The sequence below is a fragment of the Anolis sagrei genome, chromosome 1 (genome assembly GCF_037176765.1).
Source record: "Anolis sagrei isolate rAnoSag1 chromosome 1, rAnoSag1.mat, whole genome shotgun sequence".
Classification (NCBI taxonomy): Eukaryota; Metazoa; Chordata; class Lepidosauria; order Squamata; family Dactyloidae; genus Anolis; species Anolis sagrei.
This window is the reverse complement of record NC_090021.1, coordinates 295,156,371-295,181,931: the sequence shown is the minus strand read 5'-3', so window position 1 is coordinate 295,181,931 and position 25,561 is coordinate 295,156,371. Positions and strand designations below refer to the sequence as shown.

The 25,561-nt window shown below is 38.4% G+C and overlaps 1 protein-coding gene across 5 annotated transcripts in view; it reads left to right on the top strand.

Moving 5' to 3' along the window:
- STXBP6 (syntaxin binding protein 6) overlaps nt 1-25,561 on the top strand; it is a 96,133-nt gene that overhangs the window by 48,390 nt on the left and 22,182 nt on the right. For all 5 annotated transcript variants that reach the window (XM_060759783.2, XM_060759809.2, XM_060759790.2 and 2 more), the window contains 2 exons: nt 16,536-16,666; nt 20,289-20,454. In XM_060759783.2, the coding sequence (XP_060615766.1) occupies nt 16,536-16,666; nt 20,289-20,454 (297 nt within the window). The remainder of the gene's footprint in view (nt 1-16,535; nt 16,667-20,288; nt 20,455-25,561) is intronic.

The window sequence follows — 25,561 nt, the reverse complement described above, 5'->3', positions numbered from 1 at the left end:
AAGTACATTTTCTCTCATGACTTACATGTGCTTTCATACTATAGTGACCATAAATAGCAATCATGTTCTAGCACTATAGCGTTTAGATAGAAACATAAGCTAGTATATTCATTCACTTTGATCTTCTGGGGAATATATACTGTTTTTAACTTAGTATATAAGAAGATAAGGGAATGTTTATTTTGCCCTTTACTTTGGAAAAGCACCAAACACTAGTGAAATCAAACAAAGGTTCTGGCTCAAATAGCACAGCTTGTAGAGTATAAGAAAGAAACCATGTCTTGTACATTATAAATTTGTTCTCATGTACTTTATCTTGAAGGCTGTGAATGTGAGAATTAAAACCTGACATGCAGATAACAGAAAACCTATAGTGTGCCAGAGAAGACAAAGATTAATGGGATTGCTTGTTTTTAGATGTACTGCAGAGAAGGGATATGGAAAAGGAAGAATGTTAAAGTATTTTTGGCAGTACTGTCTGTATCTGTTGTTGTATCTGTAAATGGAATTTCCTCTCTTCTCCACCCCACCTTGCTGTTGTTGCTGCTGCTTCTTATTCCCGTCTTCCTTATACCCCACAGAACCACTAAATAGCAGACACTATGGATGATCGAGAATATGATAATACAACTTAGTGGTTAAAATAAATTATTATTGAAATGTTTGCTAGGCATTTTGTGAAATTAATCATTCAAAAATGCTACTAATGTTTATTTTGGAGTTTTGTCTGATACTAGTTTTAAAAATGTGTGGAATTTTAGAGTTTCATTGCTGTTTATTGTTATTTCTGTTGTCAATATTATTATTACATATGTGATTCTCCTATAAACATAGCTGCTGCAGTGGCATGAGGATACCATATCCTACTTTAGCCCTTGTACCTAGGCTTGTAGAATAAATAGTAACAAGAAACACAACAACAACAACTTTATTTATATCCTGCCACCACCTCCCTGGAGGGACTCAGGGTAGCTTACATGGCAACAAAAGTGCAACACAAAACACATAAAATGCAACAAAGGTTTGCCCAAATCAATGAGCAACACCAAATAGCATAAACTAACACCTTACAAAAATTAACAGAATACATCTCAAATTCAAATCAAATAATCAGTGACAACAAAACAATAGATTGAAGTTAAAAACAATCTATATAATCCAAATAAGCAGCTTTCTACTCTCTATGATTTTAGGGCCTAAGCCTGAGACCAGAGGGTGGACCTTTATGAAGAAGGGGGTGGTAGGGAGTTGTTCCCTGTGGTATCACATCAACGGACTGTATAACAATTTCAAAATACTAATAAAATAGTAAAAATGTATTTCCTCCTAAAGAAAGATTATGTTAGTGTATTGGTGGCCAGAGGACCTAATCCTTTGCAGGCTAATAACACTACTGTTCCTACACATACACTGATTTTAGTGTGTCCACAAACTGTTCATCTTCTATACATAGGTGTTTCCTAGATAGTATAACCTTTTAATACAGCAATGGATCAATCGGAGAAGGAGGGAACAGAAAGAGTGAGTAATTCTACCTTCCTCCCCTCCTCTCTACATCTGATCAACATCACTGGATGTAACAAGAACTGACCATTGGCAGTTTTGAGCTCAGTGACCAAGAATGAGACAGGTAAAGTAAGGGTGGCAGTCCAACAGTACTGAACTGGATTTGACATGCTGAGCCATGCAGACTCCATCCAGTGCAAACACCCACCAGCCGCCAAATAGGCTCAGTGACTGGACATCCCACTGTGTTGATCCATAGGGCTGCATTCTGACTTTGTATTGGTGTATTTAGCCCATGCAGATGGGCCCTTAGCCTGGCCTAGTTAATGTGCTGGTTGTGACAATGAGAGGGGATGGGAAAGTCATGTAATCTGCCTTGAGCCCATTGGAAGAAAAGTGAGATATTAACATATTCGATTAAATAAGCAAGATTTTGAAAGTTAACTGATTTCCCAAACATCTTTAAAAACAAATGTAAATGTCACATATATGCAATTGAGATTTTTTTTAAGCCAGTTATCTCATGCACATAAAATCATTTACAATTTTGTTCTGAAGATCAGCACATGAAGATCTTTTCCCTAAATACTGCTGTTAAGTTTTCTGTTACCGTATATTCTGGCGTATAAGACTACTTTTAAACCCAAGAAAATCTTCTCAAAAGTCAGGGGTCATCTTATATGCTGGAGTCATCTTATATGCTGGAGTAGCCTTATGCATGAGACTCATCTTACATGCAGGGGTAGTCTTATACGCCGGGAGTTGTCTTATAGAGTGGGTGCTGAAACTTCCAATCCAGATTGGAGAATCTGTGGTTGCTGCATATTGTGGGGGGAACTAAAAAATGGCAATGGCCACGTTCCTGCCGTATGCAGCGACTGTATGAAAGCATTAAGGGTGATGCTGTACAAGCACGGTAGAAGAAAATCCATTCATCAGGATTCATGGATTTAATGCGGTCCCGATGGTGAGGCGAAGGGACGCCTCACCAGGAAGGTGCAAGTGAAGGGTGGAGCAAGCTGCAGGCGTCCGGGACACCTGGGGTATGGAAAAAAGAAATTTGGCTCTGGACCCAGAAAAACACACCTCTTTTACCTGTCTGGCTCGCCCTTGTATCCTATTACCGTACCTCTTCCTCTCAGATCTCGCTCCTGAAGACTTCAGAGAAGTGGTGCATGTGCGCATGTGCGAGATCTGAGAGGCAGAGAAGGAGGTACAGTAATAGGAAAATTACCATATTGAAATCAAATCTGATGCTTTTTCAAATTTTTATTTAGTGTCTGTTGGAAGAGGGGTAGTCTTATACGGTGAGTATATCCCAAACTCTATATTTTAACTGGAAAAGTTGGGGGTTGTCTTATACGCCCAGTCATCTTATATGCCAGAATATACAGTACCATATCCTATAAGAGATTTGTCACTGTAAATACTTTCTTCAGTTGTTTGTGTTCTCTTCTGTGAAGGATAAACGAGCCTTCCCAATAGGAGGCCTATCACATCTCCAAAAATGTTACTATCCCTCATTAATTCAGCTAAATTACCCATCCAGAATTTTCTGCAGTCAATAAAAATATTAACATTGTTATAGGAAAGGAAAATAGAAAGAAAAAAGGAGTGAAGATCAGCTGTCAGAAGCTGTCAGAACTACAGTATCTATCTAGACTTGTGAATCTACAGTAATACATTGAGATAGCTAACTTTAGTCTTACAGAGTGTGCATGTGACTTTTTTAAAACATGGTTTGTCAGTGTTTTTAATTTAGAAAGAAAGAATGCTAACTCAGAAACTGTTATTGATTCTATAGTGCCATAAATAACAGTGGTGTTTCACCATGTGATGCATTCTTACTCTGAAGAAGCATATTTAAACTTATGGAAGGAAAAATAACAGAAAATGGAGCACACTTCTCATGTATGGTCCCAAAAAACCGATACACATAGTTCCTCTAATGCTAGGAGTGATATATTTCATTTTGTTGCGGACGAATGGTCTCCTGTGCTCTAGGCTGATTGATCCAACTTTTCTAGAAGTAGGCATATCCTCCAAAGACATTTAATTCTTCCTGGGTCTGTATTGATATTTTGTTATTTGGGTTCATTGAATTAGGTAGGTATTCCTGACACAAAAAATCAAGGTAGTAAGTAAAATAGAACTGGTGCCCAAGTGCATGAAGGGAATAAAAATAAGTCAGGGGAAGAGAACAGAAGGAGCCATATTTTAGTCTCCAAATCTGGTGGGAAATCATGCCTTAAAGGTGCAAGCACATGCACACACGAGGTGGGGTGAGGATAAATATTCGCAAGCTGTCCAATCCCTATTCATTTCAGTCTTAGTAGCTCTCAGCCACTAAGGTACATGCAGGGAAACATAAATGTGAAAGTTGGAAAACGTTCAGGGTCTTCACCATCTTCAAAGAAATTGGAAAAGGATCAAAACGAAATGAAGAAGGAAAGAGGGGAAAAAGCAAACAGGGAAGACGAGAAAGAAGACATTAATTTATTCCAGGCCAGCTGATTGTGGAAATGGGACAAGGGAGAGAAATTCAAACTCAGAATCTGGATAGGTTTTTTTTTTTAATTTAACTGACTTCTCCCAGACTGTGTCCCAAGATAACTCTCAGAATGATTTAAATAGGTATGAATAAAAACACAACACATAGTAATATTAAAGCAGTATTAAACAGACTAATAATAATAATAATAATAATAACCTTTATACCCCACCACCATCTCCCAAGGGACTCGGGGCGGCTTACATGAGGCCAAGCCCAACAAATACATCAATAAAACAACGAAGCAATTAAGCAACTAAAACACAATGCAATACAATAAATAACCTATAAGCAATAACACACAAAAATTTGAAACACTGTAGGCAGAGCCATATGTAATCGATTAAAAAATTTTAAAACACTGGCATGAACAGAAATAAAGTATTTCTAAACAGGGGGATTTTAGAGGATAATGGGGGGACATCAATCCATCAGGTAGATAAAGTGCTTCAGAGGACTTATGGCAAGAATTCGTCAGATCAGGGCACTGATTCCTTTATTGAAGGAAGGCACACTGGAACAGCCATGTTTTCAAGCTCCTCCTAAAGACTGCCAATGTGAGGGCTTGTCTGATATCGCTAGGGAGTGAGTTCCAGATTCAGGGTGCCACCATAGAGAAGGCCCTCTCCCTCGTCCCCACAAGTAATGCCTGCGAAGGGGACGGGAGCGAGAGCAGGGCCTCTCCTAATGATCGAAGAGATCGCATGGGTTCATAAACAGACATGCGGTCACGCAGGTAGCAGGTCCCAAGCCATTCAGGGCTTTGTAGGTGAGAACCTGAATCTTGAATTGGGACTGGAAAATGAACAGCAGCCAATGGAGCTCCTTAAACGGGGGTTGTCCGCTACCTGTAAGTCGCTCCAGTTAGTAATATGGGTGCTGCCTGTTGGACCAATTGAAATTTCCGAACCATCTTCAAGGGCAACCCCACGTAGAGTGCATTGCAGTAATCCAATCTGGAGGTGACTAAGGCGTGGACCACCATTGCCAGATCCGTCTTCACGAGGTACGGTCACAGCTGGCGCACAAGCTTCACTTGTGCGAAGGACCTCCCAGGCGATGCCTGTGCTTCCTGTGCTTCAAGCGATAGTGATGAGTCTAGGAGGACACCCAAACTGCGGACCTGTGACTTCAGGGGGAGTGCAACCCCCTCAAGCACAGGTTGCTACCCTATACCCCAATCCGGTTTATGATCGACCTAGAGGACCTCTGTCTTGTCAGGATTGATCCTCAGCTTATTCATCCTCTTCCAGTCAGTCACAGCGGCCAGGCACTCATCCAGCACCTGAGGGGCTTCCTTGGAATTAGGTGGAAAGGAGGAGTAGAGTTGGGCGTCATCTGCGTAGAGATGGCACCCAACTCCAGAACTCCAGATGACACCACCTAGCGGTTTCATGTAGATATTAAAAAGCATGGGGGACAGAATGGAACCTTGCGGGACCCCACAGGTCAAAGGCCAGGGGTCCAAACAGGTGTCCCCCAGCTTCACCATCTGGGAACAACCCTCCAGGAAGGACCGGAGCCACAACAGAGCTGTGTCCCCAAAACCCATCCCGGAAAGGCGTCCAGAAGGATACCATGATCGATGTTATCGAAGGCCGCTGAGATGTCCAAGAGAACTAACAGGGTCACACTCCCCCTGTCCAGCTCCCTGCGAATATCATCCACCAAGGTGACCAAAGCCTTCTCGGTACCGTGACTAGGCCTAAACCAGACTGTGACTGGTCCAGATAATTGGTGTCCTCTAGGAATCTCTGGAGCTGCGAGGTGACCACCCGCTCCAGCACCTTGGCCAAAAAAGGGAGCTTGGAGATTGGCCTGTAGTTGCTTAAGACCATGGGGTCAAGGGAGGCCTTTTTCAGGATTGGTCTAACCACAGCCTGTTTCAGACCAGTTGGAAATGTCCCCTGCTCGAGTGAAGCATTGATGATCAATGCAAACCAATCAATCAACCCGCCTCTGGCAGATTTAATTAGCCAAGATGATCAAGAGTCTAGAGATGACATGGTCGCCCTCACAGCCCCAAGGACCCCCTCCATGTCATCAAGATGAACAAGCTGGAAAGGATCCTACAAAACTGGACAGGCAGATGAGTCGGTCATCTATGGTACTGCATTCCAACTGGTGTCTAGCTCGAGGTGTATCCGAGCAACTTTATCTGCAAAATGGTGCACGAAATCACAGCACCGAGCTGCCAGGTCATCAATGACCCCCCCCCAACTCAGGGGTGGAGGAGCTCCCCAATGACCCAAAACAGTTCCGAAGGTCTATTGAATGTAGACGCTATGCGGGCAGTCAAGAAAGTCTCCTTGGCTCTAATTGTGGCTCTAGCCCGCGCTCAGTCAGAAACACCCTGAGATTTCCTCCAGGTGCACTCCAGTCTCCTCACCCACTGCATCTCCGCCAACTTCTCAGAGAACCAAGGAGACGGCGTGACTCTGCGAAGCAAGAGGGGACGTTCGGGAGCGATCATGTCTATCACCCTGGCCATCTTGCTGTTATAGTGATCAACCAGGGCATCAACAGGATCGCCAACCTCCATGACAGGAAGAGCCCCAAGATTCCTCAGGAATCCATCCGGATCCATCAGTCTTCTCGGGCGGACCATCTTAATTGGTCCACCACCCCAGCGAAGGTTAGAGGTCACAGAAAGTCTAAAACTGATCAGATGATGGTTGGACCATGACAATGGAAGAATTTTTTGCTCTTCCACCCTGACCGCTCCACTATCCACAGTAAAAACTAGGTCGAGTGTATGTCCAGCCTGATGGGTGGGTCCAGATATTACTTGTGATAGCTCCATGGTCATCATGGCAACCATGAAGTCTTGAACCGCTCCTGTTAAAGTGGTCTCTGCGTGAATGTTAAAGTCCTCCAGCACAATCAAGTGCTGGGAGACCAGAGCCGAATTAGAGACCACATCTGCTAGCTCTGGCAGGGAGACTGCTGTGTCGCGGGGTAGACGGTACACCAGCAGAGTCCCCAAACTATCACGGGTTCCCACCCTCAGATGGACACACTCAAACCCAGGAGACTGCGGAACAGGGCATCTGATCACGGAGATAGACTGCCGAAAGATTACTTCGACCCCTCCTCCCCGCTCCCCAGCCCTAGCCTGCTGGTGCACCCCAAAGCCCGGTGGGCACAGCTGGGTGAGATTTACCCCACCCAGCTCGTCCAACCAGGTCTCGGTGACTATAATTCTAAAATACAATTACATTGATGTTTTGTTTTTTAAAAAAATCTGGTAATCTAATTATTGGAAACTCTAGAAAAAGGGGAACTTTTGGGGGCATCAAATAGTGAGCAGTGACTTTGAGTGGTTGCTGCAATTCCTATTAGAATCCATATCCTGTACAGCTTCACCCAACAACCATACCCAGGACACTTGTGCAGGCTCTGTGGTATAACTGGAGCATGTATAAGCATCACTATGAACTTACCGCCAGGATGCATGCAACAAAAAACATCATGTGTCATGATGCTGGTACTCTGCTCCCTTCCTTCATCAGAATGATTCAGTGCCCCCATTTGCATCATTTACTAGGTAATTCTTTTCCTTCCCCCTAGCTGTTGCTGGGGGAGGGCGTGCTATTGTTAATACAAGTGCAGAACACATAAAGAAACTTTCACACAATGCCAGTGAGACCTGGTACCAGTGGGGAGTAGGAAAGGGATGAGAACCCAGTGAAACCAGGCACTTCCTACTCCTTTACCACAATTGATCCTGAGAGATGTTTCCATACCTGGAGTATCAAAGAGGTTTAGCAATTCCATAAACCTTTACACAAATGATCAGCCACTGTCAGAAGGGACAAAGAGTTTCCTCAATTCTGACGATGGTGCCATCACTGCCCAAGCAGGGACCTTTGAAAGGGTTGGACAGAAGCTCTCCAAAGCTTTATGTCCTCTTACTGCCTATTAGAATCATAGAATCATAGAGTTGGAAGTGACCTCGTGAGCCATCCAGTCCAACCCCCTGCCAAGAAGCAGAAAAATTGCATTCAAAGCAGCCCCGACAGATAGCCATCCAGCCTCTGTTTAAAGCCCCCAAAGAAGGAGCCTCCACCACACTCTGGGGCAAAGATTTCCACTGCTGAACAACGCTCACAGCCAGGAAGTTCTTCCTAATGTTCAGATGGAATCTCCTTTCTTGTAGTTTGAAGCCATTGTCCCATGTCCTAATATCCAGGGCAGCAGAAAACAAGCTTGCTCCCTCCTCCCTATGACTTCCTCTCTTGATATAACATCTTTGAGTTGCCACTCCTATATGTGACCATACCATACTTGGTTTCATACACAAAATTCTTAGAAATGTCTGTAAAATTGCTTTCAAGCAATGTCTATAAGATATATAAATTAAAAATAAATGAATTTTGTGTTGAGGCATACAGCACAAAATGTCTTATTATGTATGTATATGCAAACAGATATTCCAAAAACTGGGGGGAATCAAAAATATTTTTGGTCCCAACACACACTTAATCAGGCAAAGGCAGTTCTAAACTGAATTTGATATGATAGTGCACTGTATATGTTTTAAGACCTGTTAGTACTGTTTTTTACTGTTTTAATGAATGTTTTACACATTGTTTTAATTGTTATTACATTGCTCTGTTATATGTAATGGCATATTGCTGCCAAATGTAAGCTGTCCTGAGTCCCCCTTCGGGGGTTGAGAATGAACGGGATAGAAATACCGGAAATTAATTAAATAAATAAATAAATAAATAAGGCTCCTATTAGGATCTGAGATATGATTTATTAGTTTTTATAGTGTGTTAAACTATAAAAACTATTATTTTAATTGTGCTTTCTGTAATTGTATTTTTGTATTATTTTGTATTTCTAGTGCAAACAATATTGTTAAATAAAAACAAAATATAAATACAAAATATGACTAAATTATTATATGAGGCATATAGGAAGCGATGTTTTAATTATGCTTCATTTCAGTAGAGAGTTTGGGAGCAGGAGAGACATGAGAATAAAACACTTATTTAAATATCACTTAGAGAATTCAGATGTTTAAATTATCAACAATTATTTCATTCCCTCTAACTCTAATTAGTGACATCTATTGTATGACAAATTTTTGACAAATAGCATGTCTGAAATTGCTACCAGGCAGAAAAAGGGATTCATACATTTGTGGTGACCAATGGTTACTCTGATCTATTCTCAAAAACTTTCATACAAGATATAAAACAAAGAAATTGCCTCATCTCTGTGTTTTGCATTTCAGAGGCACTGGAAACATCTCTGAGATGTATTGATCAGACATAAATTGGCTTTCATCTGTCATAGGTTGCAGTCTTGGATGCAAAGCAGAATCTTGGAAGAAACTCAGGTTTGAGGGATGGGGGGACATTGAGAACAATAGTGAATCCTAAGGTTTATTGATATATTAAGTGCTCTGAACCCGAATAGACACTGGGCACTGAGCAATGACATACTGGAATTTAAAGATCTTCAATCTCCGACTCCCATAGTAGAAGACAATCTGAATTGCTTCATATATAGACTTTGGGGACTAGAATGTCAATTCTCTCATCGGAGAGAGATTTTGGTACTGCTCCATTATCTGGACGGAGGTCACCAGAGGAAGCTAGAGAGAAATTTTTTTTATGGTGGAGGGTGGGTTGAAGGAGTAAAACCATTTCCCCCTGTTTTCCTGTTACTCCCCCTCCCCCCATCCCATATCATAAACAAGGGTTGTTTCCACCATAGGCCCTTTTTGATATCTGTTCATATATTTAAAAACTTAGAAATTACATACAATTTAGGATTTTAAAACAAAGATTTACACACACACACTTTTTTATCCAGCTGTGACACAAAATATGAGATTGGCCTCCAAAGAAAGCAAGTTATTTAAAATGTAAAATGCTGAGAAACAATTTAAATGGTTTAAAAGCTTATTAATTTATTTAATAATTTTCAGCAAGTTTATAAAGCACATTGGAAAAAAATTAATAAAAATTAAAATATATGCATGCTGTCATACAGTAAAAGTACATCATAGCAAAAATCATAATACAAAATGCTTAAAGGGGTGAAGATTTGTCCGTGTCTATATAACCAGATTATTGCATACTTTTAAGTGATTTCCAACTCATGGCAACCTAAATTTCACATGGTTTTCTCAGCATGATTTCTTCAGAGGAGGGCTTGGTTTCTCCTTTCCTTGAGGCTAAAAGATTGTGTATTCTTCATAGTCAGGACCCTCCATAAATACCAAAATTCATAGATCTTCAAGCCCCACTATGTGCAGTGGCATAGTAAAATGATGTCCTTTATATAAAATGGCAACATCAAAGTTTGTTTTTTGAATTAAAAATATATTTTCAAGCAGTGGATGATTGAATCCATGAATACAGAAGTCAACTGTATGTGTAAAATAGCTTTCAGGCACAGCTAAGACATAAAGGGGGAGAAAACAGTTAAATGTCTGAAACTTGTGGGAACCTAAACGTCTTTTGGCAGCTAAAATGTAAACAATTGTAGTAATCATTTCCTTTTTATAATAGTTCTGAGACATCAAACACTTTTATTCTTTGCATCAGTTCACATCTTGATGCCTTCAGCAATTTATAAATACATAGAAGACTTTTCCAGAGAAGCAATCAAGCCATTTGTCAAAAGATTTCTGATTACCAAAAGGATTTTAAAGTTTGACATTGCTGGCTGTTAATTTTCAACAGTCTTTGTATTTGAACATGTAGGTTGGCTTGGATCCAAGAAACACGTAACTAGTTCCATGTCCCCAAGGAAGCTTTCATCTTGTCTTTCTCAAGGAGCAAACCCAAGCTGTTTGGCAAACATAATTTGAAAGAGATGAACGTTTGAAAAAATAGTTTATAATATGGCATTGAGGGAGTCTGTGAGGAAAGTCAAACTCCCAGTGGACATATCTGAGCTTTTACTGCACCAAAAATACTTCCTTGAATCCACTGCATAATTATTTTTTAATTTTTAGAAATAGAACAAATGCCTGATTTGAAGTGAGATAAACTGTTAATTCCTTTTAAATGCATACAAAAATTTTGAAATAAGAACAGGAATCTGAAATTCTCCCAAATACTGTGGATTCCTTTTTAAGATCAGCTTTCATTGTGATGAATAACTCTACCCATCACAAGAAAAGAAAATGTGTTTGGGAAGCTCAAGAAAGCCTGGATATTGTTCACCTGACTTGTACTGAGATAGTGACCAGGAATTAGTGGGTGTCTTCTTTTGGCCTAAGAGCAGAGATATCAACCTTATGGTTTAGCCACCACCATATGGTATACAAAGCCCTGAGCAGTTCAACCTAGGGCTTAAAGAACCATTTCATCCCATCAAGCAAGCTCTACTATGTGTTGCAGGGTAGTAGCATCAAAGTTATGTTCCTCATTTCAAGGTGCTGTTCTTTCTCCATGGTGCGATATATTAGTACAGTCCTTCAGGTAATGTGATTGCTCCTCTCTGTATTTTCTCTCAGTTTTGTATTTATATTATTTTGGCAAATAATTGTAATTTGTGATTTCAGATAGTTGTAATTTTGGATGTGATTTTAGCTGTTGTAAGAAAGACAAGTTGCGTATTTATTCCAAAGAATACAAAGTAGATACATATCTTTTCTTTACCACAAGTGAGAAATATGTGTGTGTGGGAGCCCAAACAAAAATTACTTTTGAGAGAACATGAGGAAAATCATAAACACAAGAAGCCTTCAGATTTAGGGCCACAAGTGCTATTATTGTTTTGATGTGGTAGGTATATACTAGGGAGAGGGTTGTTGTGTCCAACAGTTCTTTGTGGATCCCTGCAAATGAATATAAAAGTGTTGATTCATTGACCTGCACAGGTTTATAGAATATGCTGTCATGTTAATGCACTTTCTTAGGAATATAAAAACTAACCCACCTGTCAGTTCAATCCTAAAGATAATGGATTCATGTTTCTAAACGTGGTAGAATTTACAGGCACCATATTAAGTAACATAAACTATTTTCCAAGCAGCTATGTGTTAAAATCAGAGGCAATTATTTGCATATTTGCACATTCCCATAATTTTGCAGGATGTTTCACTCTTTTAGCTGTTCTATATGTTTGTATTCCTCATGGACTCTAATTTCTTGGAAGTTATCTTACCTATGATGATAATGCTTACTCAGTTGACTCAGTCTTGCCATAATTTTTAAAAATGAATTTCATATAAAGATAATCTAACTATGGAATTATGGGTGGCTGTTCACTGTTGTCTATCTACTTTGAGAAATAAATACTCTACAATGCAGTTGTATATGTAATGAGAAATACCAAATTATAGGCACAAAATACCTAGTTAAGATTGTAATCTTCAATTCTGACTGGGTTGTGCTGTTTATGTTTCATAAAGGATACTGATCTGAAGAAAGCCTCTAATATGCATAAACTTTTTGTTCTACCAGATAATTAATATAGACTCAGTCGGTCTTATCTGATTGATGTTGAAGCAGTAAGATGATGATTACTCAAGTGTTTTTTTACTGACCTGAATTTAAATTGCTTTAATTAGCATACTTTGATCAAAACATAGAATATTTCCAGTTAAAAAAACTGTCTGATGTAAGGCTAATAATATATATATATATATATATATATATATATATAGAACAAGTCTTCCATCAGGATTTTTATATCTTATTTGTCTGTCCAGATCAGGCATGGATAAACTTTGACCCTCCAGGTGGTTTTTGACTTTAACTCCCAGAACTCCCATCCAGTTTACTGGCTGTTAGGAATTGTGAGAGTTGAAGTCCAAAACACTTGGAGGGCAGTGTGTCCATGCCTGGTCTAAATATTATGCACACACAGACATATATGCACAATTAACAACAGTTTGTTCTTATAAGCCCTGTTCAGATGTACCGAAATGAGTTCAATCAATATACCCATTAAGCACAATGAGAGTCTCTCTCTCACACACACAGAATCTCCTTGTAAGGTCTGTTTTGTTAGATTTCTGAATAATGTACTGATCCTCTACATAAAAAGAGATTCTCTTTAAACTGTTGCTTTCCATGGTAGGAAGAGGGAGCAGGAAATGTTGCTTTAATCTTTTTTTTAACACACTTGCATGGATCTGTAGTGTTAATATCTTTCTGTGTTCACATATCTGACACAGCTGCTTTCTAAACAAAGGTTCTCCCCTTGTACTGTATGGGATAAGGTAATGTATCATGTGTGTGTTCACAATTAGCTGTGTATTCCTTCAAGTTGCTTGTTGACTTATGGTGACCCCATAAATTTCAAAAGGTTTTTCTGTGGTAAGGAATATTTAGTGGTGGTTTTGCTGGTTCTTTCCTCTGAAATATAGCCAAAAGCACCTTCTATGCACTGGCAGTCTCCCTGCTCCTAATTCCAATGCAGTTCTAGCTCTAAGATGGCAAATTCTGCCCAAGTACCCTAAGTTAGCAACCCTTCTGAATAAACTGAAATTTCAGGTCTGTTTTCCTAATGAAGCCATCTCATAATATATGTGAGACATTAACCATCATGGGTCACATCTGCCTTCTCATAAAATGAGTATAAGCTAGAATACCAACTTAAGTTGTGCAAAAGTACCTCTTGCAATGACTGTCACTTATGCAGTCAGGTTCAAAGCTGGGTCCAAAAGGATTCTCCAACTATGAAAATGTATTTCTGAGTGCTATTTCTGAGGGCTGCCTGGATCAGGGTTTAGTCTTTATATAGTAAGTATAATTGATATTTCTTTTTTCCAAAACACACAACCAGATCCCTCTCTCACTTAATACAGACAATTCATTCTCCTCTTCTCAATGAATATTTTGTTTAAAAGTTATCTCAGTTTGCTTTAAAATTTTAAAATATGAATACTGTCATATTAGTTATGGAAACTTAAAATAGTTATATGTAAATATGTATGAAGGCTTTTAAAACATGCTTTTTTTTTTACTTATCCCTAATTAATGCTTGCTAAACATACAAGGTTAAATATGACAGTTTCAGTAGTGTACACAGAGGACAAGCATAAATCTCCAAATTTTGATTTATTGCCCTTCCATGACCTGATTGTCTTTTGTTTGTTTATACAACGTTCATTCTGTTTCACCAAGGAAAAACAGATAATCCATATGTAATATTTGTCATATGTTTGTTTTGCTTTTAAAAGATAGTAATTTATAATGAGACAATAACTTAGAAATCATATTGAAAGTAGAGCTCCATATCCAATCATAAAAATATAATACCTGCACTGCTTTTAAGGACATTTCTGTTGGTTTGTTTTTCATACCTCCTCTGTTTAACAGTTTGTCTTTGATTATCTTCCGTCTTAAGTGTAGCTTTCATTGTGTATTACTCCTGTGTGTGTGTGTGTGTGGATATAATGGAAGGAAATGTGCTGCTTTCAAAATGGAATATCTCCCCCCCCCCCGCCCCCAGTTCACAGACATGGTCCTCACCCCCAAAGAGTGCCCCTCTCCAAATAAGTACATCCACCTATTTTGGTTTACTTCCAATTGCTGTAGAAGCCAGATACACTTCCACCAATTGAATACTTCCCTTAAACATGGTAGACGTATCACAGAGGACACTCCTGTCTGTTTTATGAGCTGTGGGAGGATAGATATTCCCTGTTTGAATCCAAATCTGTCATAACAAACCATATGGCAGATGAGGTATAACCTTGAAGTTAGGGGCAGAAAACGGAGAGGAAACAGAAATCAACAGAATCATGAGTTGGAAGAGACTGCATGGGCCATCCAGTACAGCCCCCTACCATGCAGGAAAAGCACAAAGTACTCGTGACAGATGGCTATGCAGCCTCTGTGTAAAAGCTTTTCCAAGTTATGTGTAAAAGCTGTTTCCAAGTTATGAACATGATAGTTTCTGTAGATTTGTTCTTAAGTTGAATTTATATGCAAACCAGAAAGAACTCCTGTGGTGTTTGTTGTGCAGTCTGTGCTCCTGTGCAGATGATTTTACCTCACCTGTCAGAATTGAATTTTGGGAAATTTGGCTTGTTGTGGAAGCAAGGATTGGTGAAAAGGCTTCAGTGTAGACATCTTTTCTCCATGATAACTCTTTCAGGAGTGGGTTTCCCTTTCTAGAGATGGATTTCTCTCACTTCCTGTTGTCTCACTACTATTCTTAACTATGAGCTGTTTGTAAAGCGGATGTTTGTAACTTGGGACTTCTTGTAAAGATAATTTGTTGGATAGTGCTATATTTTCAGGCCTTGTTGGAATTTGAATAGAAGTGCTGAGGCAGAATTCTTCAATGAGGCAAGTTCTCAGTCTCCAATATGTCTGCTCACTGTTGGTTACAAAATGGGGAGTCTCTTCCAAAAGTTAACAGCACTAATCTAAAAACATTTATATTTGGAAAATTCTATGTGAAAGGCTAGAGCTGTGGGGATTTGAATAAAGTTTGTTTAGTGAGAAAGATTGAGAAAATAGTTGAGAAAGGGTAGTTAAAGGAAAGGAGTAACTGAGGTCCCTTCCAGACAGGCCATATATCCAAGGATCTGATTGCTTGTTTTCTGCTTTAAACTGGATTGTATGAGTCCACGCTGCCAGATAATCTGGGATAAACGGAAAACCTGGCATCAGATCCTGGGATATGGGGCCTTTCTGAAAGGACCCTGAACTGAGAGTCTGAATTAGGAGTGGAGTGTTGTCAATTGCCTTTTGTCAATTTTATCTGATTCACCAGCTGCAGCTGTTTGTTGCCATCTATAATCTGATACATAATGGTAGTCTTGTGGTTGGATTGCTGCCATTGACCTATATTTGAAGTCACCTGAGAAACTTGAATTGGCCACTCCAAAAACAAACAGATTTGTGCTTATTTTGAAAATGTTCTCTCATTTTCTCACTTTGAATGTTGCATGTACTTTTGATATCCTAACCAGTTTGAAACCCATGCTCCTTTGTTTCATATATCCAGGTGCAGTCTGTGATCGGTAGAATTGTTTGCCAATTATCTTAGCAGGTGCCCTTATCTGAGAAAAAAAGATTTTTTTTCAGTGGCACCTCAATTTTGGAATGCCTAACCATGCAGAGGCTTGTCTAGCATGTTGCTATAATTCCAATGCCAGTTCAGCATGTTTTTCATCACCCAAGCTTTTCAATTTGTGTATCTTTTAAAATGTTAAGGATTTTTCTCTTTTGTTTTGTTTTGTCTGTATTATAACAATTTGTTTATCTTGTCCTAAAGTTGTACGAAGGAAAAAGGATGATATAAAAATGTTTAAAATAAAATAGCCTTTCTGCAGAATGTTCACGAGAAATCTGTTTATTTCCTTTGGCAGTTGCCTGAAATGCACTGTGATGACCGTACTGTTAAACTCTTTCCCCCTTATCTCCCTCTCCTTTCATTTCTGTATATTGAGTCACCTTTTTCTGAAAATTATTATCCCGTAAGCATGTGAGCAGTTACAAAACCTATTTGTATGCTTATACACAGTCTCCTTTGTATTTGTGGACAGTGACGAACAAGAAACCTGCACAGGCATCTATTACAAAAGTCAAACAGTTTGAAGGTTCTACATCTTTTGTACGAAGGTCACAGTGGATGCTAGAACAGCTTCGCCAAGTAAATGGTATAGACCCTCATCGAGTGAGTATAAATGCTTCTCATTTAGTTTTTTGTTCTCCACTGTAATTCTTAGGCGTCATGCTCTAATTAGCTATCCCTGTTCTTTTCTCATTTTACAAAATTAAAATCAATTTGTTTGCATTTGTAAAACCAAACATTATATTGAATATTTTTAAATACTAATTACAGTTCTTCAAGAATCCTCTGCATATATTTCCTTCCTAAACCAAATAATTCCTATTTCTTGTTTAAGATTTTGCCTTTTTTCTGTCTATTTTTATATATTTAAAAATAGCTTGTCCCGTTCTGCGGTAGTGAATTTCTCCATCTCTTGTAGACCATTTTGTCTTTTGTTGCTGTTAACCTCCTTACCAGAATCCTCTTATAACTATGGGTGTTATGATTTTGTCTCAAATATTACAATTGGAACACTTGGGACAAGAAAATATTCCCGCATGAATGCACTGCCAGCAAAATAACCATTAGAAAAAATAACAGCTTTAATCCTCCATTGTGGGAAAATATATTCCATTCTCTTTATATTCTGGATGTGGACTTTAATCTTCAAAAAGATTTGGTTTGAATTACTTTTTCTGTTTGTTACTTTTCATCACTTTTTTCAAAAACTATCTTTGGGATTAGTAAAAGAAGTGTAAAATTTTCATCAAAGTGCCTCTGAATGCCAAAAATGTGTTTGTAAAGAGATGTTGCACTCCAGAACGGAAACTAGCCCCTCTGACTATAAACACACCACACATTGAATAAAGGAACAATCCTTTTTATTAAAGCTTAGCAAAAAAAGCCAGTAGAAATAAATGTTTGTAAATATAGATAAGGTTTTAAACAGCAATAAGGCATTCAAAGGTAGACAGATAAAAACAGTGTCCAAAACGTAGCAATCAAATACAACATCCAAAGAACATGAAATTATAATCCAAGGCAATGATATCCAGTCAGGAATCAAACAAGAAGCAGGAACAGATCAGACACTGCTAGTCACCTTTAAAAGCTAAAAGAATCCATGAAGACGAGACCACTTGAACAGGGATTCCATGAGGCTTACACTTGGTTTCCAAACGATGCCTCATTTTCTACAGACAAACCTTAAATCCCAAAAACTGGTTTAGCTTTCCCCCAGACTTGGACTTTAATTGACAAATTCTTTCGGATCTACGTAAGCATTGGGCCTCTTGTCGATTCTGGCTAATCTCCAGCCGCCGACTCTGCTTATCTGATTCCTCATTAACTCTAGCAGGTGTCAGACTGTTTTCCAAAGTAGAATCTGGAGAGCTCATAGACAAAGGGAGTAAACCTTTCTTCCAAGGCCTGGCAGAAGCATTCTCATGAGAATCTGCTCTTTGCCCTGCATGCTCCCCTCTGTCAGTGTCTGCACGAAACTCATTAACCAAAGTGTCTCAATCTTGCACCTCAGAATCAGTCCCAGCATCCCCCACATCAGAAGCAACAGGTGACTGACTTCCCTCCTCATTCCTCACATCAGACACAAAAACATCAGGAGACTGAAACACATTCACAGGTTCAAGCACAGGCTCAGGTTCAGTCACAGGCTGAGTCCCAACAAGTGACTTCATTATTCATTATAACAGTAAAATAATTTCATCCCACTAAAGTTCCTTTGGAAATCCTATGTATACCATATATACTTGAATATAAACCGAGCTTTTCTGCCTTGTTTTTTGGGCTGAAGAAGTCCTCCTGGGTTTATATTCAAGTCAAAGTAGGCAGCAGAGCCTGGAGACAAGGCTCTAATGGGCCAGAGGATGATGACGAATGGCAGCGGAGCCTGCAGACAAGCCTTGACTTCATATTCAGCCTCTGGCAGGTGAAGCGGCTGGCGAGCTTCCCGCTGCCACTTCCAGTAAGGTTGCCTCTGGCCTCTGTCTTCAGCATTCCATTGCACCCCAGCTAGGTCCAAATGGAGCATCTGGCCTGCACCGCGTCGCTCCTGGAGGCTGTAGACAGAGACCAAAGGTGATCTCACTGGAAGCCTCGTCGGAAGGGGTGGGGATGGGTGCGCTCGCAAGCTGTGGAGGTCAGTTCAGTGCTGGCCTGCGCAGCCCTGGAAGTCAGGCAGGCAGACCACTGCAAGTGGAGGTCCTCCACTGCCTCAGCTGCGTCCTTCACTTGCTGCTTACGCCAGTGCAGGCCTCCACAGGCCTGTATTGGCTTGCAGAGACAATGCACTGACGTAAGCAGAGAGCAGAGGACACAACTAAGGCAGCGGAGGATCTCCGCTCATAGCAGCCTGCTTGTCTGCCTGACAGACTGACTGACTTCCAGCACAGGAGGTACTATACTTTGTGCTTTTTCTGCATGAAGACAGAAGGGGGTTGGACTAAATAGCCTTTAGAGCTCCCTTAATATTAATGCTGGCTGAAAAGACCAATGCCGTTTTAGGCTGCATCAACAGGAGAAGTCTGAGAGAAGGCAAAAGGGAACTGATATGACATTTTACCTCGGCTGTTTTTTAATTGCTTTAAATGATAATTATTTAATGCAACTGTTTATTTTAACTTGCTGTACAATGTTTAGTATTGTCTTTTTTTAAAAAAAATGGTTTTTTTAATATATAGGCATTAAATGTTTGCCTGTTACAATGTTGGAACCTGCCCTGAGTCCTCATTATTATAAAGTTATTGTTGATTCCATTGTTTTTGTTGACCCTCCTTTTCCACTTACAGAGCTAGTTTCCAGTTTATCTTTGAAATATGGTAAATATTCAAAAATATTTAACCTACTGATGCCTCAATTAATGTAGTTTTATTGATATCTATTTTTATTTTTAAATTTACCTATAGCTGCAGCATTCCCCACCCTCAGCTTATACTCGAGTGAATAAGTTTTCCCAGTTTTTTGTGGTAAAATTAGGTGCCTCGGCTTATATTCAGGTCGGCTTATACTTGAGTATATACGGTGTATTCATTGTTTTCTACATCTCAGTAGCAAAAGTGTTTATTCCACCCTCTTGGAAATTTCCACATTTGTGTATGTTACATCCTGGAATTACAGTTGATTTAATTGGCTTTGTTACTACCTAATGAACACAAAATAACAAACAGTGTGAAAGTCCAAAAGTTATGGAACAAAAGTTAAGTAAACAAACTTATTTCTTCAAGGCACTGCATGTTCTCTTTTTGTTCGGGATGTGACATTGAGCATGCTTACCAAAAGTGCATCAATAGAAATAAATACTAATTATATCTGGCACCGTCCCAGTTATAGAACATCTCTGGTACTTAAGGGCCATGCAAGGTTTTAGGGAGTTCTAGTCAAATGTATCTCAGGAATGCAGGTTGAGAAACATAATCTGAAAATGCAGCCATATTGTGCAACATGACACCACTTGAACTGCCATAGTTCAACACTGTAGAACCATGGGAGTTGTATGGTGAGGCACCATCACTCTTTGGCGGAGAAAGCTAATATCATTGTAAAACTACAACTCCCATGATTCTATAGTATTGAACCGTAAAATTGTGTAAAACTGTTTCACCCTTAGAGGTATAGGGAAGACCAATGCCCTTTCCCCCCTCTAATTTTGTTTGAAAGGAATGCACTGCAGAAAAAGTAGCTTTATAAAGTTCATGTATGTTTCTAGTAATCATAATATTATTCTTTTCAGGATTCCCCAGAGTTTGATTTACTATTTGAAAATGCTTTTGACCAATGGGTAGCAAGCACAGCCTCTGAAAAATGTACATTCTTCCAAATTCTACATCACACTTGTCAGCGGTACCTTACAGACAAAAAGCCAGAATTTATTAATTGCCAGTCTAAAATTATTGGAGGTAAGTTTGCCTGCTTTCACCTCAATGTTTCTGCACATTTCACTAACTTTATTTGCCTAAATAATTGCTATGATTTAACTAGGTGTATATGATATTATACCAAATCAGATTGGGTGAAATTAACCAAATTTAACTCAAAATGTTCTTATAACCATCAGATAGACCTTGAATTCTGATTACTCAGCATTTCAACTCCTCAGCTACTAACCTATGATGAAACCTGTTACTTTCCTCGGAAGAATGTTTTCCTATATAATTACTGTTTTGCTATTTTTAATTTGTTGTGTGTAGTGGACAAGAATACTGCCTCCAGTGCATGTCTTACTACTTCCAGATATTGATTTAGAAGGTTGCAAATTTAATTCCTTTCTGTGCTGATTTCCTTTTTTCCTATTTAGCAAACATCGATTTTGTCAGTATTTCTTTAAAAGAAATAAATTAGGCTGCTGTTGTTGAACAATATCCAGTTCCCTTTTCAAACTGCTTTATTATGCCCAAACATCTTCTTTGATGTACAAGCTTTTATTGATGCCATCAGAAGATTCAAGTACACGGTTGCATGTAGTTGCTTCAAATAATGGTGAGGTCTTTCTACAGTCTAGCACGACCATTTTCTCAGTCGCGTCATATCAAATTCTTTGTACTTAGATTTTTCAGCTCCTTAACTAATAGAAATTGCTGCTGAAATCTTTTAATGCAGAATATTATATCTGTTGTAACATGGGCTTCCAACATGGGCTGCTGCAATAAATATATTTCTTTTTCATATTCTAAAGTCCTGATACTGTTAGGAGTGTGATTATTCATAGTCATTTTTGTTTATAGCAAATATATATATATTTCTTTTAACTTATTGCAATATATATTCCTAGATTATGGGAGGCAGAGACAAAAGCTTCTTTTTAAATAGTCTGACAGGTTACTGTCATCTAGCTTAGAGAGAAAAGGTTTTAATACAGAGATGTTGTAGTTCTTTTATTTTGTTTTAATGTTGTTTTTTATGATATTTTTAATTTTGTATTAATAATATAGCTTGGTGTAATTTTAACTGGACATATCTGGTTTTTAATCATACTGTGAACTGCATTGGGATAAAATAAAATAAATAGAAGAGACTGACTGATTGCATTAAGCCAGGGGCCTGAAACATGTGGTCCTCAAGGTGTTGTTGGAATGCAACTGTCATCAGTTTTAGCTGGCATAGTCAGGGGTGATGGATTATGAGACTTGCAGTCCAACAATTGTCACACCAGATTTGCCATTTCAACACTAAGTAGCAACTTGGATCCATCCATAATTACTAAGTAGCATTGTATTCTAGAGTCACCATGTAGTTTACTGTAATAGATCCTTTGAAGATAATTGAAGAGTGGCTCCTCTCATGTTCCTAGATACAGATACATACTAGAGCTTCAAAATATAAATAATATTTGCATAGATGTTATGCAAATAGCCCTTACAGCTAAAATTATGGAATTGGAATCTTCGGTAATGCTTCAGTTTTCTCCACCAATACAAGTGAAATGTAAACTAATAAAAACCAATTTTACTCCCACAAGAATAATGCTTACCAAATATTATCTCATTTTCTTGTGAATGTGCCGTATTTATTCAAATATTATGTTCACCTTTTTTTGACTAAATTACCTTCCCAAAATTAGGGTGCGCATTAGATTCGCATCATATGGTAATCTTAATGGGGAAGCAACTTGAGGAGCACCAGGAGCTTCTATTAATGTTGAAGCGGATTCATTCTACAGCATTAGATGCACCCCAAGATTTTCTTTTCAATTGGTGAAAGCTTTGGTGTTCTAACACTTTTATTTTTCAAGAAGGATTATAATCTTTCGGCCACTTTAACTCTCACCTTTTTGTCCAAATTAGGAAGAGTGCACTTTTTGTTGCTGTGATTACATTGACCAGCAAATGCTTTTTTCCCCAGAGTTTTAAAAATTGAGGTGCACATTACATTTGATGGTGCATTGAGACTCGAGTAAATACGAGTACTTTAGTGTTCTAAGTTGTGTTGATTACCCATATGGTTAATATTTCAAATAAAGTAAAATGATCTACAAATCAGCTTTAAAATATGCTAATGTTTTGCTTTAGCACCAGCTCACAGAAAAAAAAAATGTAAAAATGTAAAAAAAAATCTTCTGCAAAATAGAAATGGTTTTACTTAAAGTACATTCCTTTTCAGTAGTAAAACTATAGTCCTTCCATTACTGCTTACATTTTACTGGACTAATTAAAAACTGGTAACACTGGAAACCATTCTCAAGATGGGAATTCTTGCTATTGAGTATTATACTCTACTTCTTTATCTTGCTCACTGATATTCAGAATATTTTTCCACTGATACACCACCTATACAGCAGTTGGTGGTAATATAACAACTTGGCCATGGGATCAACACATGTCACACTATTTTCTTAGCTGATGTATTCCATTTTTCCTAAAACACTAGCAGTTTTAACTTAATTATTCTTAGTGGAGCATATTTATGAAATTATTTTAAACTTTGCAATAAATAAATCATTACATATGAAAACATTTTAACCCTACTGGGTGAAATTATTAGAGGCTTCTTCGCAGATTTCTGATGATGATGTTTGCCACTCAGAATTGCATAAAATGAATTTTTGTGGTAAGAAAACATTTATTCCACACAAAAAAGTTTAATGCAAATGTTTTCATTCTTGTGAGAATCTGTTTTGGGCTAATTAAGGGACTAATGGGACAGGGAGAGTACCAGTCTTTTCACTGCTGTTGTGTTCCTTTAAGTCATTTCTGGCTATTACCTGAGGAAAATGTTTGCATCAGTGATAAACACTCTGTTTTATGCACTTCTATACTACCTGTATTACATAGGTTCATTCCATTCTAAGAACTATAGCTGATATTAAAATTGGTTCAGGACCACTGGTAAACAGAGAAAGAAATTGTATCTTGCATAACTTCTTCTCTACTGTACTCTCCACTTAGCTTATTTTAAATGAATCCCTCAGATTTAGAGATGTCATTTTCCATATGGTTCATCAAAGAAAAAAATGAAAGATTCTTTTCGAATGGATCACGTTGATTTTTTTATTTGATAGCCCCATTTTTAAAAAAATATTATTAATTACTTATTACCAAAGTGTACATTTCCCTGGAAAACACCAAAATCATGCTACAGACTCCTAAATAGGTTTTCTCAAAAATGGGTCCTACCAAGCTCATTTATTCCTAGTAAATGTGTATTCAATTGTAATTAAACTTATCACTGTTTTGGAGCACTGGAAATAATGCTGAAAAGAATATATGATTGGTTGGGACTATGAATTACAAAACATTTATTTTTTGATAGTTCTCATGACATTTGCAGGAAATGGCTTTCAGTTTTAAGAAGCTTTCATCTACTTTTTAGTCTTACTCTGGATGTGGAGCCCTGGTTGGATGCTTTTTGAAGAGGAGATAGGAATAGCAATAAATCCCGCATCATGGGTTCAAAGATGTGGCAAAAGTGTTGTCCAGTAAAGGAATGTGAACTCTTAAAGAGCAGAGTTGCTGACATCTAAAGGCAAAACCCAGAACTGCAAATTTCTGTAATGGAAGGTGGATATTTCACACTGCTACTCTTTTTAAGAAAGAAAAGTTGGAAGATTGGAAATGATAGCAAAGAACCTGGAAGATGACAATCAGATAAACTGAAAAGAGCTGTTTTGATCAGCTCCCAGATTTCAGAACATCAGATTTCCAAAGTCATCTCCTCCAATAACACATGCAAAAATACACATACAATGAGAGGGGGAAAGAAATAGAAAAGAGAACAAGGTGTCCTCCAATTTTTTCTTCTGGACAGCTTGCTAGAGTAAGTAATGTTGGCGAGTAGGTGCACAACATGACATTACTGCACCCCTCAACGCTTTTGTCACTGGAGTACACGCCCTCCAAATGGGAAGTTTAGCTTCACAACTCTGCTTTTTTTTTTATGAGTTCCCTGCAAATAACCTGCTCCTATTTTTATCTCATTAGATTTTAATGGTTTTATCTTGTACATGTGGCCTTCCCATTGTTATCATGATTGTGTTTATTGGAATGTTATTTTATGAATATGTTATACTTTTCTTTCTATGTAATTTTGATGATGTTGTTTATTGTTTATGCTTTGCTTCTATTTTGCTGTAATATGTTGTCCGGGCTTGGCCCCATGTAAGCCGCTCCGAGTTTATACCGAGGTGGGGTATAAATAAAGATTATTATTATTATTATTATTATTATTATTATTATTATTATTGATAATCCAGTTATTTCTGCTCAGAGAATACTTAGCCACGAATGCATCATTTGCTTCTTCTTTTTTTTCACTGAGTGTTAGTTGAGATTAGCAAGATATTCTCAAAATCAGGGGGTTCTCAAACTTTTTAGGCCGAGGGCTGGTTCACAATTTATCAAATTGTTGAGGGGCCGGATCATAGTTTGAAAATTTATTTATTTATCAGAAGCAAGTTGAGGGTACAGTTAAAATACATTTTAAAACACAAACAAAGTTTAAAGAACTTGGTATTATGCTAAATGTCCTTTGACCAGAGTGCCTTTGGTGTCACTGTGAGAAGGTCCTCCATTGTGCATGTGACAGGGCTCAGTTTGAAAAAAAAAACATGCATGAATTCATTTGCACATGCCACATATCTTTTTTGTAGTGCAAAAAAAATGAAAGAACGACACAATATTTAAAATGAATGATTTTAACCGACATAAACTTACCAGTATTTCAATGGGAAGTGTGGGCCTACTTTTGGCTGATGTCAAGTTAATTGGAATTGTTGCTGTTTTATGCCTTCAAGTCGTTTCAGACTTAAGGCAACCATAAGTCTTGATTTTTGACCGCAGGCTGGGTAAATGACCTTAGAGGGTCATATCCAGCCTACGGGCCTTAGTTTGGGGATTCCTGCTCTAAATAGACAAGATTGTGATGTTGATGGTTTCATGGATCACAAAATAGGAGGTAGACTTGATTATTCCTACTCAAAGTGGTGGTTGTTGCACCAGTTCACAGGTGATTGGCTGATGGTCCCTGGTCCCTGAAATTGTAGCTAATAGTGATAAATATGCATTCAGTCCC